At 49.6% G+C, this 15,292-nt stretch overlaps 1 protein-coding gene across 1 annotated transcript in view; it reads left to right on the plus strand.

Moving 5' to 3' along the window:
* Window positions 1-15,292, plus strand: part of LOC146074317 (stabilin-2-like) — a 227,452-nt gene that overhangs the window by 130,194 nt on the left and 81,966 nt on the right. The window contains exons 39-42 of the mRNA XM_083182260.1: window positions 871-966; window positions 7,936-7,981; window positions 14,167-14,243; window positions 14,971-15,096. Of these exons, the coding sequence (XP_083038386.1) occupies window positions 871-966; window positions 7,936-7,981; window positions 14,167-14,243; window positions 14,971-15,096 (345 nt within the window). The remainder of the gene's footprint in view (window positions 1-870; window positions 967-7,935; window positions 7,982-14,166; window positions 14,244-14,970; window positions 15,097-15,292) is intronic.

Raw genomic sequence — 15,292 nt, forward strand, 5'->3', positions numbered from 1 at the left:
GGCGTGCGGACCGCACCGTAAGAATTCGGGAATATCCGCACCGATCAGAATAAGGGCCAATATGCATAGTCCTATACATGTGCACTGGGCTTTTTGTTTTGAAATATTGTTTTAAATACGTTGCAGCAATATAGAAGGTTGGGTTACCTTATCACTTTTGAGGACATAGGGTCTAACTCAGATTTGACCGCTAATTAGAGAATTAGCAAATCAATTGGTTATCGAAGAACTGCGCATGCATACCGTATGCATAGTACACGTGCGAAGGGAATCAGCAACTGAAATGCATACAGAAATGCATATGGATTGGAAATGCAAAGGAGTCGCAGAATGATTGACAGTAAGCCAGCGTTTGGGGTTGGAAACCTGACATTTCTGGGTGTGTCTGTAAAAATGCAGGCACGCCCAGGCCCTTTTGAGGAGAGTCTGTGACGTTAGAGATGACCACTTCCACCATGTCTGAGTCGCAGATTAGTGGAAGCCTCAGACCTACTCATATTGCACAGCTGTTCGATGGTTTGGGAATAGAATATGGATTGGAGAGTGGATACTGATTAGTGATCCATACACAATTCTCTCATGTATAGATCTTTATCCACTGCAAATTCTCACATAAGTGGTCAAGTGTGAATTAGGCCCATTGTTTAATGTTGGAGTCAGCACTATCTGTGGTAAAATTGCACAATTACTATAAAAGATCCTGCCAGTCGTGTTGCTACAGTAGTTGTCAAGGGGTGCAGGCCCATGGGAAGAGCTGAGGTTCTGCCAAGTGGCCCTGCTAGTCTCTCATATTGAACAGATAAGCTCAGTGTAAGTAATATGTGTACATTATTGATTCTTGCAGTAATACATTATATGTTTTGTGTTCAGAATGCCTTTGTGTCAATGGAAAATGCAATGAAGGGATAACCGGGGATGGATCGTGCCAGTGTGATGTGGGCTGGAGAGGAGTTAAATGTGACATTGGTAAGTGCATTAGGCAGTGTCCTCCTTTAGTAACATGGAAACCTGAAAAATGTGTATCTATTGCAGCCACAGAGAAAGTACTGTAAAGCCTTGTATCGAAATGAGGTGTATGTACATTATGAATGTATATTAGGTGTACTGTATGTATGAAATATGGTTATCATCAGCTAGTGCAATTACCATACTCATAACCTCCCCATCAGGTATCCCCCAGGTCCACACTTTTCAACTGACCATAACCTTAACATAAACCTTAACAACTAAACTTATCTAATAAAAAAGACACAGACACAAGTGCTGGCGTTTCAAAATGAATGTCAAATTTATTTGATAATTAACTAAACTATATATATAATGGTGGCAGCACCAAAGAACGCTCACTATAGGAAAGTGGGGTTAAAGATGTCTACCATACACACCATCGCTGGTGATCACTCTCCCCGGTCATCCACTCGTGCTAGTGGTGACCACCCCCCGGGCGGAAGCATGGCCGATGACCATAGATGTCAGGGGAGAGCGACACCCCACTATCTACACACACACATCAAGATCTTACAAGGATGACCGTTCTTTACCGCCGCCTAAGAGAGAAGAAAAATAGGGAAGGGTGGGTGGGGCTTTTCCGGACAGAGGAAGCTCACATGATAGCATGTGCCTTTTCTTACCCTGTCTATAACCCTCCCACTGCTCTGATAGGCCTTGTGCCCATCCTAATTTACATGTCAGCTGACCTTCCAGTGTAACCTGAGGAACCCATCAGGGGTTTATGCTCTCTCATTGCTTATTCAGCATTCGTGGTTCTTAAACTCCCCATCAGGTATCCCCCAGGTCCACACTTTTCAACTGACCATAACCTTAACATAAACCTTAACAACTAAACTTATCTAATAAAAAAGACACAGACACAAGTGCTGGCGTTTCAAAATGAATGTCAAATTTATTTGACAATTAACTAAACTATATATATAATGGTGGCGGCCCCAAAGAACGGTCACTATAGGAAAGTGGGGTTAAAGATGTCTACCATACACACCATCGCTGGTGATCACTCTCCCCGGTCATCCACTCGTGCTAGTGGTGACCACCCCCCGGGCGGAAGCATGGCCGATGACCATAGATGTCAGGGGAGAGCGACACCCCACTATCTACACACACACATCAAGATCTTACAAGGATGACCGTTCTTTACCGCCACAGCTAGGCCCTAAGCCGCAGCACCGCCACCAACTAGGAAAACGCTCAGCACTGTGTATCTAACCAGCTAAAAACATCGCCCAAAAACAGAGCCACGCCCTCCGGGCTCAGATGAACACCATCGCTTCTATACAGCGCACTCCGCTGAAAGCCGATGGCGTCATGGCGAATAACACCCCCGCCATTGGTCAGCAGATACTTCTATACTGCAGCGTTCACTTTCTTCCGTGAACGCTCCAGGCGGGGGCAGGACACAGCATTTCTCCACACAATCCTCGATATAATGGAGGACCACACCAACTTGCAAGTTGGCAAACACTGCGAAATAAGATAGAGGTCCCGCACAATCACAGAGCGTAGCTCAAGAGCGGATACCCGCCCTAAGTCATTGCCACCCAGGTGGAATATGATGACTCTCGGGACCCCAAAATTTCGCAGGGCTCGAATCAGCCCAGCCTGCAGTCCTTTCCATAACATACCTCTCTCACCCAGCCACCTAACCTCCCCAGCCTTACGGAACACACATACATCAGAGGCGATGTCCGCCCTCGAAGCCCAAAAGACAAACGAATGTCCCATCATCCATACGGACTTAACGTCCTGTCGACCTGAAATATGTATAGAGAGGTTAGGGAGCTGTGGACAAACAGGCACACCGCACACACACCACACGGGTTAGGAGAGAGGAATGAAAAACCGTGGCCGACCAGCTCTTGAGGCACAAAACACATCGCCTGGAGTAAACTAACAAGTACGCCATGCCAGATTGTAATTAAGCCAAATTGTGCCCCCAGACGGATGTGAAAAAACACCTCAAGGCCCCCACTGGAAGTTGGCGAGCGCTTATGCGTCCAGTCGACCATGGTGAAAAGTGACAGATAAAGCAGGCCGAATGTACCTTCGGAATGCTGCCGAGCGCCATCGACCCAGAGACTGAATCTCTGTATCGGAGCGGCCCTCTGCAGCCGCCGAGGTAGCCACCCCAATCCTAAAGGAATGAGACCCAAATTCCTTTGGATCGAGGCCCGTGGCCTCCAGTGCCCGCCCCAAGATGTGACAAAATTGGTACTTGGTGAGCGGCGACCCATCCTCATGCATCAGCCATGCGCCGGGTAGGTCCGGGCGCACCTGGGCGAAGGCCGAGACCAACGTCACAGGGCACGCCCTTTCCACCGCGCACGGGAGCAAGGACAGCCACCGCCCCCTCCCAGCCTGGTCCGTCTTAGAACGTCGCAGGTGACATAGCACCGAGTCAGCTTGGACCACCAGATCGTCCACAGCCAGAGGTGAGGGCATCCGTTTTGACGGGGCCACCAGCTCCCCAATCCTGAAGGCCCTATGATAGGCCATCACATACGCCGTGCGGAACAAAAGGACCTCATAATAAGGCCAGCAAATGTCCCCCAGGGCGTCCAGCAATGCTGGAAGCAACGACACATCAATAGGGCGCCTGCAGTCCGGGAGAGCGGGTGTAGCCCTCCGCCAACCCCGCAACGCCCTGGACACCAAGAATGACCGGGACGGGTCCGCCCTACCCTGCAGCGAGGAGAAAAAGGACACCCCTGCCAAAGTCCTGCGCACGGAGGCGACAGAGCGACCAGTGGAGTATGCACTCCAAACAAAGGCCGCCATGGCCGCTTCAGGTGTCTTACCTGCCTGTGAGGCGGACAGTCGGAACTGCTCCCACTCCTGCCATCCTGCCTGATAGCAATGGAGCGTCCGTGGTGCGATAGCCCGCATGGCTAGCCCCTCCATTCTGGCCTGATCATCTGCCAAATATAAGAGGGACAGTGTTCACCAACAGGAGCTGCCTCAGGCGCCAGGGCCCGGAACTTATCCCAGTCGGCCCTGGACAATGCGTCTGCCACGGAGTTCTCTACTCCGGGCACATGTTTCGCCACAAACTGAATGTTAAACAGCAGGCATTTTAGCACTAGGTGCGCAAGCAGGCGAACCACCGGCATGGAGGCTGAACCCTGCCGGTTAACCGCGTGCACCACTCCCAAGTTGTCGCACCAAAATACTATACTAGAGTCGCGGAGCCTGTCAGCCCACAACTCCAGGGCGACTATGATGGGAAACAACTCTAGCAGCAACAGGTTTTTTGTGAGTCCCTCCGCCACCCATTCGACGGGCCATGGGGCGGCGCACCATGAGCCGTGCAGGAAGGCTCCGAAACCCACCCCGCCCGCTGCATCGGTGTACAATTGTAGCTGTGCATTGGTGTGGGGGCCCGCTGGCCAAATGAGTACCCCGTTAAAGCGCTCCAGGAAGGAAAGCCAAATGCGTAAGTCCCTTTTAATCTCGGCGGGCAGCCGAACATAGTGGAGGGGGTGCTTGACCCCCGCCATGGACCTCTCCAGCTTCCTACAAAACACCCTACCCATGGGTATGACCCTGCAGGCAAAGTGTAGAAGCCCTAGGAGTGACTGGAGCTGGCGCAACTGGAGTTTTCCCGTGGCCAAAGCCAGGCTGACCGCCCCTTGAAGCCTAGCCAGCTTATCGAGGGGAAGGCGGCAGCAGGCTGCAACTGTATCGATTTCGATGCCCAAGAAGGACAGGCACGATACTGGCCCCTCCGTCTTGTCCACCGCTATGGGGACCCCAAAATGCTGAAAAAGGTCCTGCAGGTATGACAAAATAAAACCGCACCGCTGGGATCCGGCTGGGCCCACGCACAGGAAATCATCTAAGTAGTGGGCCACGCCCGACTCGCCTGAACCTGACACCACGCACCAATGCAAGAAACTGCTAAAGCGTTCAAAATACGCCCAAGAAATCGAGCAGCCCATAGGCAAACACCTGTCCACGTAGAAACCCGTGGGGAGGCGAAAGCCCATGAACCGAAACGATTCCGGGTGCAGAGGGAGCAAGCGGAAGGCCGATTCGATGTCAACCTTAGCCAGCAGAGCCCCATGGCCGCGCACTATATCAAGCGCCTGTTCGTAAGACTGATACTGCACGCGGCACAAGTCCTCAGGGATGGCATCGTTAACTGAGGTACCCGGGGGGTGCGACAAGTGCTGGATAAGCCGGAACTTGCCGCTGGCCTTCTTGGGGACCACCCCTACTGGGGAAAGCACCAAGTTCTCGATAGGGGGAGCCGGGAAAGGACCCATCATTCTACCCAAACTCACCTCCTTGGCCACTTTTTCTAAAACAACCCCGGGCATTTGTAGCGCAGATTTTAAATTCCGAGGGGCATGGGCTATGATGTTCCCCTGTACGGGGAGGCGGAAGCCCAGGCGAAAGCCGGACTCCAGGAATTCAGCCTCCCCCCTACACGGGTACCGACTCAGCCAGCTGGCTAAGCGGTCGACCCGCACAGGAGAAGGGGCCTTAGTGAGGTGTACCCCCGGCTGCTGCAGCCTGCCCCCCCCCCCCCTGCTTTCTTTTCCTGCAATCTTTGAAGGGATGATTGCCCCAGCATTTGGATCAAGCATGCTTGAACTTGCAGGTAGCCCCGAGGGCACAACCCGCTCCGTTGAAGGCGAAGCAACGCCCTGCGGGGGATCCCCCCGCCCTCCCGCGAAAGGGGGGCTGGGTTTTGCGTGGGGCAGGGGTGGAGACCTGCGTGGCAACCGGAGCTGCGGAGGGCTTCGGTCCCATCCAAATCTCCACGTCCTTACACCCGAAAGCCATGATGTTTAAACCTGACTGCTTGCGCCGGAAGTTCTCATCATAGGAGCGCCATGATGAGTCGGCCTCAGAAAGGGACATTTCATGAATCATGTGCATGTAACGCACCATGTTCATGTGTTCCTGCGGTCTTGTTTCAAGGTAACAAGCCGCGAACATAAACATGCCCGCCTGCCACCGGTGATAGGTGCAGTAGGCCTCCTCCCCAATACCTCCGCGCCGCTTGGCTGCGCGATATTCCTTTTCGGCCTGTGCCGTCATGGAGAAGAAACTCACGTACTTCCCCTCGTTGATTCTTTCTTGCACACTGCGCCGTAAACCCCTAAGGACAGCAGTGTTCTCGCATTGTACCACTTGACCCCTAGGAAAGAGCGGGGACCCTGAGCTACCACTGTAACTGGAGTGTCGGCGACGTCGATGCCGACGCCGCCTGCGAGATCTTCAGCCGCCTTCCCCCTCGGACGTTCCCGAGTCGGACCCGCCTGAAGAGGAGGAAGTATGCGCCCTACGCCTACGCCGTTTTCGCTTAGCAGCTGACCCACCTGAAGTGCCTCCCGCTGGCACGAGGCTCATCTGAGCAGATGTATCCACCGTCCCCACTGGAGGAGTCCCGGATGCGACGACCGCCATAGCTGTGAGGGGCGTAGAACCCCCGGAAGATGTGGAAGGACCCGCCACCACTGGCTGAGACGGGGTAGGCATCCCGGAAGGGGCAATAGTGGGCTGACTAGCAGCGCGAGCCTGACCACCCTGCGGAGTAACCTGACTCATAAGGCTGGATAGCAGGGTCATAAACTGCTGCACACCCCCATCCGCAGCGGGTAAGGGAGTAGTGGCTGGTGGCACGACTGCAGCCGTGGCTGGTGCGGATGCAGACCGCGGGGGAAACAGCCTTGCCCGTCTAAGGATCTGCCGCCTGGCTATGTGTAAAGGGGACATACCCCTGGGGGACCTCAAGTGTGTGTCTGCATGCCCAGCCGGGCCTAGATGCCCCCCAGTGATAGGGCTATGTATTTGCCCTGCGCCCCGGGACCGCCCCCGTCCTCTGGCCTGACAGGGAGTATTGGGGGAGGGGACTCCAGAGGGGAGACCCCTCTGCTGTAGGCGGCGTCGTTCCCGGACATGTGTGAGGGATCTGCGGGGCGGCGGGGGCCTAGCCCGCTACCCCTAGTCAGTGAGCCAGGGGCTCTACCCCCGCCCGACCCCCCAGTAATTCTGGCAGGCGCCTCATGCCCACCGCGGCCCGTGCCTCTGCCGGTTGTCAGGCTCTACCCCTGCCCGACCCCCACGGACATCTAGAGGGAGCCGCGCGGCCGCCGCGGCCTGTATGCGCTCCACACGTGGCCCGGCGCCGGACCGCGTCATCAGCCGGCGCCGTGACCGTCGCGTCTGGAGACCCGGCCGGCTCGGGAGCCGCAGGGCCGCGTTGCGCACTCCTCGGTCCCCACTGGAACCACCAGGGATGCCTCCGCTAGACCCCGCAGCCCCCCCAGCCAGGTAATCAACATCTGCCAGGTGGGCGGGCGTGACGCCCTACGCGGACGGTGCATGATCTTTAAAGGGGGCTACGACTGATGGACAGAAGGGGAGTAAAAGGGGTGAATAGATAGTGAGGGATAGAGACAGCCTATAGAAAGGAAGAGTGGTGAGAAAAGAAACAGAAATTAGATTTATTAATGCACGTGTACTACCCAGTCAGCTGCAGCAACAGGTCTTGCCTTCACAGCAGCTTTTCCGGACAGAGGAAGCTCACATGATAGCATGTGCCTTTTCTTACCCTGTCTATAACCCTCCCACTGCTCTGATAGGCATTGTGCCCATCCTAATTTACATGTCAGCTGACCTTCCAGTGTAACCTGAGGAACCCATCAGGGGTTTATGCTCTCTCATTGCTTATTCAGCATTCGTGGTTCTGTCTCTCATCACTGTAATTACTACATTTGTATCAGAGTTGTCATTGATGCCTGTGATATTTATTTTGGGATTGAAAAAATATATATTACACAGGCGCTTACCATGAAACATGCCAGATGTGTCAGTAAGCCATTGTGTCAGACATCATGCAGCTTTTACCTTTGATGTGTATTTTTTTTTTATATATAAAATGAAAATGTTTATGATTTTGTTATTTTCCAGTGATTAAAGAAGATAAGTGCAACAAAAACTGCCACACTAGTGCAAAGTGAGTATTCCTGCCTTCCTGGTAACCATGCTTATTGGGAGGATTGGGAGTGAGCCAGTGGATTGTATAAAGCAGGGACAGAGAAGACGTTTGTCATGGTGCTCAGACATTACTTGTCTACTACAGATACAGGGGGTTATTCTAATCCATTCGCATTCCCCCGTGCATTCGGAAGGGGGACCGATGGTGTGCGTCTGCGCATATGCAGGGTGCGTGCAACCATGGCGAACATTCTGTTCACCGGACGCAAGCACCCAGGATAGTGGTTAGGGGGACGCAGAGGGACGTCAGGTGCCGGGCAGCCCCATTAGCTTATGAGAATGCCTAGCATTTCATGGGCGCTCCCATGAGAACGTTGGGCGTTCTCATGCTAAAGAGGCCGGAATACGGTTGCGGGGGACGGGCAGCTGACATCACCGGATGTCAGCGGCCTGGATGCCAGTGACCCTTCTGTGACAGTACTATTCTTAACAGCCTGTATTAGCACATAAACCAAATGTAGCAACATTGTCCTCTACCTTATACTGTAGCAACACATTCCATCAGCACATTGACCCTCTAGCCTATGTACGCAACCTGCATCCTTTCTCCCTTACAGCAAAATATTTGCCAGCTGTAGTAACACATTCCCCTCACTCACCCACTATGGTAACACACTGCATAGCATAGCAGCACTTCCTCCACTCTCTGTAGCAACACTATTCTCCACCATCCAACACAGTTTCTTAACCACCCAGAGAGCAACCACCCATCCCTTCTCTCACAAGAATGCATTGCACTACTCCTTGTAACACCACCTTCTTTCCATAGCAACATATTCCCCCTCCCCCTTTTACTCTACCCCTTAGCAGCACATAATTCTCTTTCATCACTGTTATTAATAAATGATTCTCCTCCACCATCTGTAGGAACATATATTATTCCTTCCCGGAGCACACAATTGCCCCCCATTCCCTATGGAAATACATGGCTTCCCAATCACCTATAGGAACACATTATTCTACCCAACCCTTATAGGAAGACAGTTTCCCCCATCTCCCATAGAAAAACCTGATCTCCCCTATCACTTGTTGGAACACATCATTCACCCCAACCAATTAATAAGTTTTAGGCTAATTTGCGGCCAGACTGACCTCACTGATGAATAACTCTGTTATGTATTGTATGGTGTTGTGCCCCAGTAGCTTCAGCCTTAAGGCCCCCATACACTATGCAACTTCTTCGAGGAGAGAATGCTTATGCGGTGCTTCTGCATGCGATATATTGTATGCAATCCCATTCCCCGTGGGAGGGGGGCCAAGTCGGAGGTTGGACATGCAGCAGGTCCTACCTCTTACTCCGAGCTGGTGGGCACGGGACTGCACATCGGATCGGATGTCAAACACCTTTGATATGGCCACTTTTCACTGATTTCTCAGCCCGATTCATTGGAATCGAGTGAAAAGAGCCCAAATTGCACAAGTGTATGGGGACTTTTACATACTGTAAGTGCATAAGTGTACCTTTAGTGCTAGGGTATTCTATTTAATGGCATCTTACTGTATGTACTTCAACTGCAACTACAAGCTGGCAGAGAGAGAATCAAAGGACTTAAAGATAAGTTACTATGGGTGGATGTAGTGCAGGACTTAGGGTTAGGCTGTGGGCAGAGGGGGAAGGTTACAGGTAGGTTGTGGGGAGGGTTATGGTTAAGACCTTAGAAGGGGGTTAGGCTACAGGGCGGGTGTTAGGTTTAGGTAGCGGGATTAGTGTTAGGCTGTGAAGGAGAGGGATAGGGTTAGGATTGTGGGATGAGGGTTTGGGGGGGCATGGGAAAGTTAAGTATACTTACCTGACCCTTATAGGTATTCCCTACAATCAGGATGCCGGCATCTGTATTCTGACCGCTGGCATCCCCACTGCCAGTCATTCATATGTATCCCCCAACCAAAGGCGGGCTGGGCCGGGGGGCAGGGTGCCATGTGCCCCCCAGGCCGGTGCAGTTATGCAGCACTCGGGCCACTGTGTGAGATTCAGGCTGATAAGTTTGACGTACCACCAGCCTGAACGGAGGAACCCGGCTTTCAGACTCCAGAGCAGGAAAAATAGCGGCACATGGGATTTGTAGTTTAACTGTTACTGCTCAGACTCTGAGCAGTCAAAGATTAACTACAAATCCCATGATGCCATTGTTCCTGTTAAAGATGGCCACCGCGGAGCTAGACAGCACTTGGGCTGTCCTGGTGTCCTGCCTGTCCCTCCTCCTCTCCTATTGCTCTGCTAGCTGTAGGGGTTAAACAGGAGGGGAGTGGAGAATGAGATCGAGCAGGTGGGCGGAGCTAGACGGCAGCCTGCACACAGAGTGCACAACATGTGAGGACTGGAGGAGGCAGCTGCAATAAAGACACTGGGCCCACCCAGTAATAGTGTGATGAGGTACCATATTATGTGTATGTGACAATATATATTATATACATGTGCACTGAGTGTGGCTGTATGCATATGTGTGTCTGCCTGTACATAGATAAGTGTGTGACTATGTGTGACATATATATATATACATATTTATATATATATATATATATATATATATATATATATATATATATATATATGATGTGTTGTACTATTTGTGTGACTATATGTGACTGTATGTGTGTAACTGTACATATGTACTGTATGTTTATATGTGTGTAATGGAGTAACTATAGTAGGTGCTATGGTGCTCTCACCCTGCACTCATTTATGGGTAGAATGGTTTTCTGTGTGTGTGTGTGTGTATGTACAGTATGTGTGTGTATGTATGTGTATATATATATATATATATATATATATATATATATATATATATATATATATATATATACACACACTCCAAATAAAGATGTCTTGTTAAAGTGCAAAAAGGTGCTTTACTGCTGTTTCGGGACTCGCCCATCTTCAGGACATACACGTGTATGTCCTGAAGATGGGCAAATCCCAAAACGCCGTAGACAGCAGAAAAGCACCTTTTTGCACTTTAACAAGACCCGGAGTGACAGATTTATTTGGAGTGTTTGTATGGTGGGTGTTGTCCCTCTGGATGGGCACCCGGGCAGAGTGTATTTATGCCGGACCTTGCACAGTATATATAGTATATATATGAGATTTTTAGATTGTCTTTATTTGTGGGTCTAGGTTGGACATAGTGGCGACATTGGTTGCAGTGGGGTGGCGTGTCCTGCGCATGTGTCCCTAAGGTTTTTGTGTGGAGTCATAGTGCAGACTCAGGCGTGATGAGGTGTTGGGCCTATCTGGGCAGTTGCAGGAATGGTCTGGCTGGTCAGACACAGGTAAAATTTTGCTATGGGCCCAAATAGGTCTAGTTAGTAGTTACGCCCCAGTGTCAGGGTCAGACTAGTGCACGGGCTTACTGCTGCGTCCGGCATAAAGAGAAATGGCTCTGTGTGATAGGGTAGGGCTTAGCGTGATGCGCGGTGGGGGGGTCACACTGCCCAGCTGTGTTGGTCAGTGTCTCTGATTGTTAGGTGCAGACAGAAGCCTTTCCTGCAGGTCACTTCCCAATCCTCCCCTTCCTTTCCACTGTCCAATAAAGTAATAATGCAGAGCTAAGCTCCGCCCCAAACATAACAAGGAGCTGAATGCTAAAGCAGCCTAACAATGCTTCTGAAGCTGTATTGGAAAAAGGGGCTGTTGGTGGGAAGGTGCATATTGCTGTACCCCTGCAGCCAGTGATGTAACTACTGTGGGTGCAGGGGATGTAGCTGCTCTGGGGTCCTGGCTGTCTCCAGGCCCACAGCTTTCCTGGTCCCAGTCATGAATTGTGCTGACATGCTGGGAAGGAGGGTTCAATTGTGCGGCACAACAGGTTGACAAACTCACCCGCCCTGCCCCGCCGCACACCATTCCCCTCATACAGTAGCTCACCAAGTGCCGCACATGTGCGGCAGCTTCAAGTAGCTACAAAGCTGGATGAATCCACCAGTTGCTGCGTCACATGGCTCCTCCCAGACACCTCTGAGTGATCGTGTCACTGTGGAGCACTACTCCGTGTTCTGGACAGCTGCAAGTAAGGTGTGTGGCATTTTGGGGGATAAACAAGCAGTATTTTGTGCTCTGCTGCAATAAATGCACTTTTGCTGCTTATCGTTTTTACACACCGGCAGGATTTGTGTGGTGGTAGACAAGCCAGGGCCTTTTGTTTGTATTTGCCCCCCAGGCTGAAAGTTGCCAGCCAGCCCCTGCCCCCAACCTATTTATTAACATATAAACAGCAATAAACAAACTAGTTGAAAGGGACTGTCAGATACTTTGAATTTAGGGTACTTGTTTCCTAGCACGGCCACACCGATTAAGATCGGGGTGATCGTGCTGAAAAAAATCGGGTCGATCGCATCGCATGCGATTTGGTCGCATGCGATGCGATCGACGCGACCGACCGATTTTTCACCCGATTTTTTCATTAAATCCAATGTAAATTGGGTCCCTGGGACCCAATTTTACATTGGATTGAATGAAAAAAATTCCCAAACCCCCCAAATTCAAGCGCGTAAACCCCACCCCACGATAGACGGCAACCTGAAGCGTGGCGAGCGCAGCGAGCCCGCGAGGGGCGGCGGTACGCGTCCTCCGACCTTTTCATGCCCTACTATCCACTAGGGCGTGGAGTGAGAATAGAATAGTGTGGCGAGCGCAGCGAGCCACCGAGCCCGAAGCGTGGCGAGCGCAGCGAGCCCCGCGAGGGGACGCGGATACCTTCACAGGTAAACGCGTCCCTTCGCGGGCTTCACAGCTGTCCGCGTCGCCACGGACACCTGTGAAGCCCGCGAAGGGACGCGTATAACTGTGAAGATATCCGCGTCCCCTCGCGGGGCTCGCTGCGCTCGCCACGCTTCGGGCTCGGTGGCTCGCTGCGCTCGCCACACTATTCTATTCTCACTCCACGCCCTAGTGGATAGTAGGGCATGAAAAGGTCGGAGGACGCGTACCGCCGCCCCTCGCGGGCTCGCTGCGCTCGCCACGCTTCGGGTTGGCGTGTATCGTGGGGCGACGACGGGGACATTTATAATGTGAAATGGGTCATATTGACCCATTTCACATTTTTTGACATTTTTACACCATTTCAATGTTAAAAAATTTTTTAACATTGAATCCTATGCAAAAATCGGGTGCATCGCGTCGCATCGCGTCGGGACCAATGTTAATGGTCCCGACCGACGCGATGCCCCCGATATTTTAACTTCCCGACAAGATTTCAATGTTAAAAAATTTTTTAACATTGAAGTCAATGGAAATATCGGGGGCATCGCGTCGGTCGCGTCGGGACCAATGTTAATGGTCCCGACCGACGCGATGCCCCCGATTTTTGTTTCCTAGCCGGCAAAATGGACCTGATTTCAAAAGAAATCGGGTCCATCGGGGTAATCGTGTCCCTTAATTAAGGGACACGATTACTTAAGATTGTGGCCGTGCTAGGAAACAAGTACCGAATTTAGTTTCTTATTTATTTCTAAAATAAAATTAAGAATAATAATGTGACTGAAAAATGTTGGCAATAGTTGTTAATAGGCGCTCTTTATTTGTACTCTATTTTTGTTATTTATTCAATGTTATGCCAAGTTTTGTCTCCCTGTATTGTTCCTTTGTACGGCGCTGCGAAACACTTGTGGCGCCTTATAAATAAAATTATAATAATAATTATTATTCTATTTGTGATATGTTACTGTGTACTGTGCACTTATTTAAAAGTAAAGATGTCATTGAATAAAAGTTATGCCCACACATTTATGCCAGACAGATAAAGTTTGAACACAATGGGGCAGTTGCAGCATGGGCCACAATGGCACCCCAATTCACAGTCACGCTCTCTAAAATATAAAGGACTCCAACCATATGTATATGGAACGCTCTTAATATATTTCTGCCAATCTACTCATATATATGATGGAAGTGAAATTGTAAAAGTCTTTGAATTGCTTTGCATTCCAGCTACCAATTGTAAGTAGCAAATGTATCTTGAAGAAGTGTTAAGAATTTATTATATAATACTTAATTACGTTTTCGTATAGGAATCTAAATCGTAGAATTTAACATGATGACAGAAGCGTGTGTATGTCACTGTGAACCAGAACTGTACAATGCTATTGGTTACATGATAACCTTGCCTGGTCCCCTTAGCACATACATATTCTCTTCTGTCTCACTAGCTGTCTTGAAAAAGCTGATGGCACTGCTTACTGCCAGTGTGCTGCTGGGTTTGATGGAAATGGCACCATGTGTACAGGTAATTTTTTTCAACATGTCTAATACAAGTAGGTGGAACATTTTGTACGATGAGAATTTTCTTAATAGTCTTGGGTAAATTGTTATATGATCCAAAATGGGATCCAATCAGCATACTTGTGTTCAGGATGCAGGCAGTCGGAATATCAACGCCAAAAATCCAGACATTGGTATGAAGACTGGCGCTGTAACTCCAATACCACATCCTGATATCATGCCTCTAAAAGTACTTAGATTTATTCATCTATGAATGTGAATATATACATTTTAGTTATGATTCAGTGTTATAACACTGTATAAAATATTTTTTAAATCATGTTCATGTTTAGATTTTGGTCATCTAGCTGTGGAACCTATTTATGCTTTCTCATAGTTTCATAGTAAGGTTGATATCCAATGAGCTTAGGTTATTTACTAGAGCTAATAGATTTAGATATTGGGCATTATGCTTCGGGAGCCTCAGGCACCAGAGCCGCCATAACTCATGGGATTGGTAGTTTATCCCAGATCCCATGTGTTATTACACCATTGTAGGTCCTTTTTCACTGAAAAACTATTTGACCAAGCAAATAACCAATGGATGTACAATGGAATAAAAACTAACTGTAATTTTTGTTCTTAGTAGGTACATTTCTATATTTTCTTTTCATAAAAAAAAAACGAGTTAATAAAAAACAACTAAATAACCTAATATATAAATAATAAATTGTTAAAAAAAAATATTACAGCTATTGATGCATGTGCTACAAGCAATGGAGGGTGCTCAACCAAAGCAGAATGTCGAAAAACTACTCCTGGAAACCGGCTGTGTACCTGTAACCCAGGCTATAATGGAGATGGGATAATATGCCTTGGTATGTATACATCTTTATGTACTAGTTATTCAGTACAGTTACATTGTTTTCACTATTTCTTGAGATAGGGTTTAAACATTATAGGTAAGAGAACCGGTGGAGGATTCCAGTCACATAGTCTTCAGTTACCATGTTGACATTCATAATGTCAACCCCACAATGTCAACATGAGAACATCGACTTACAGTAGTTCAAA

The sequence above is a fragment of the Crinia signifera genome, chromosome 4, assembly GCF_055691185.1.
Source record: "Crinia signifera chromosome 4, ASM5569118v1, whole genome shotgun sequence".
Lineage (NCBI taxonomy): Eukaryota > Metazoa > Chordata > Amphibia > Anura > Myobatrachidae > Crinia > Crinia signifera.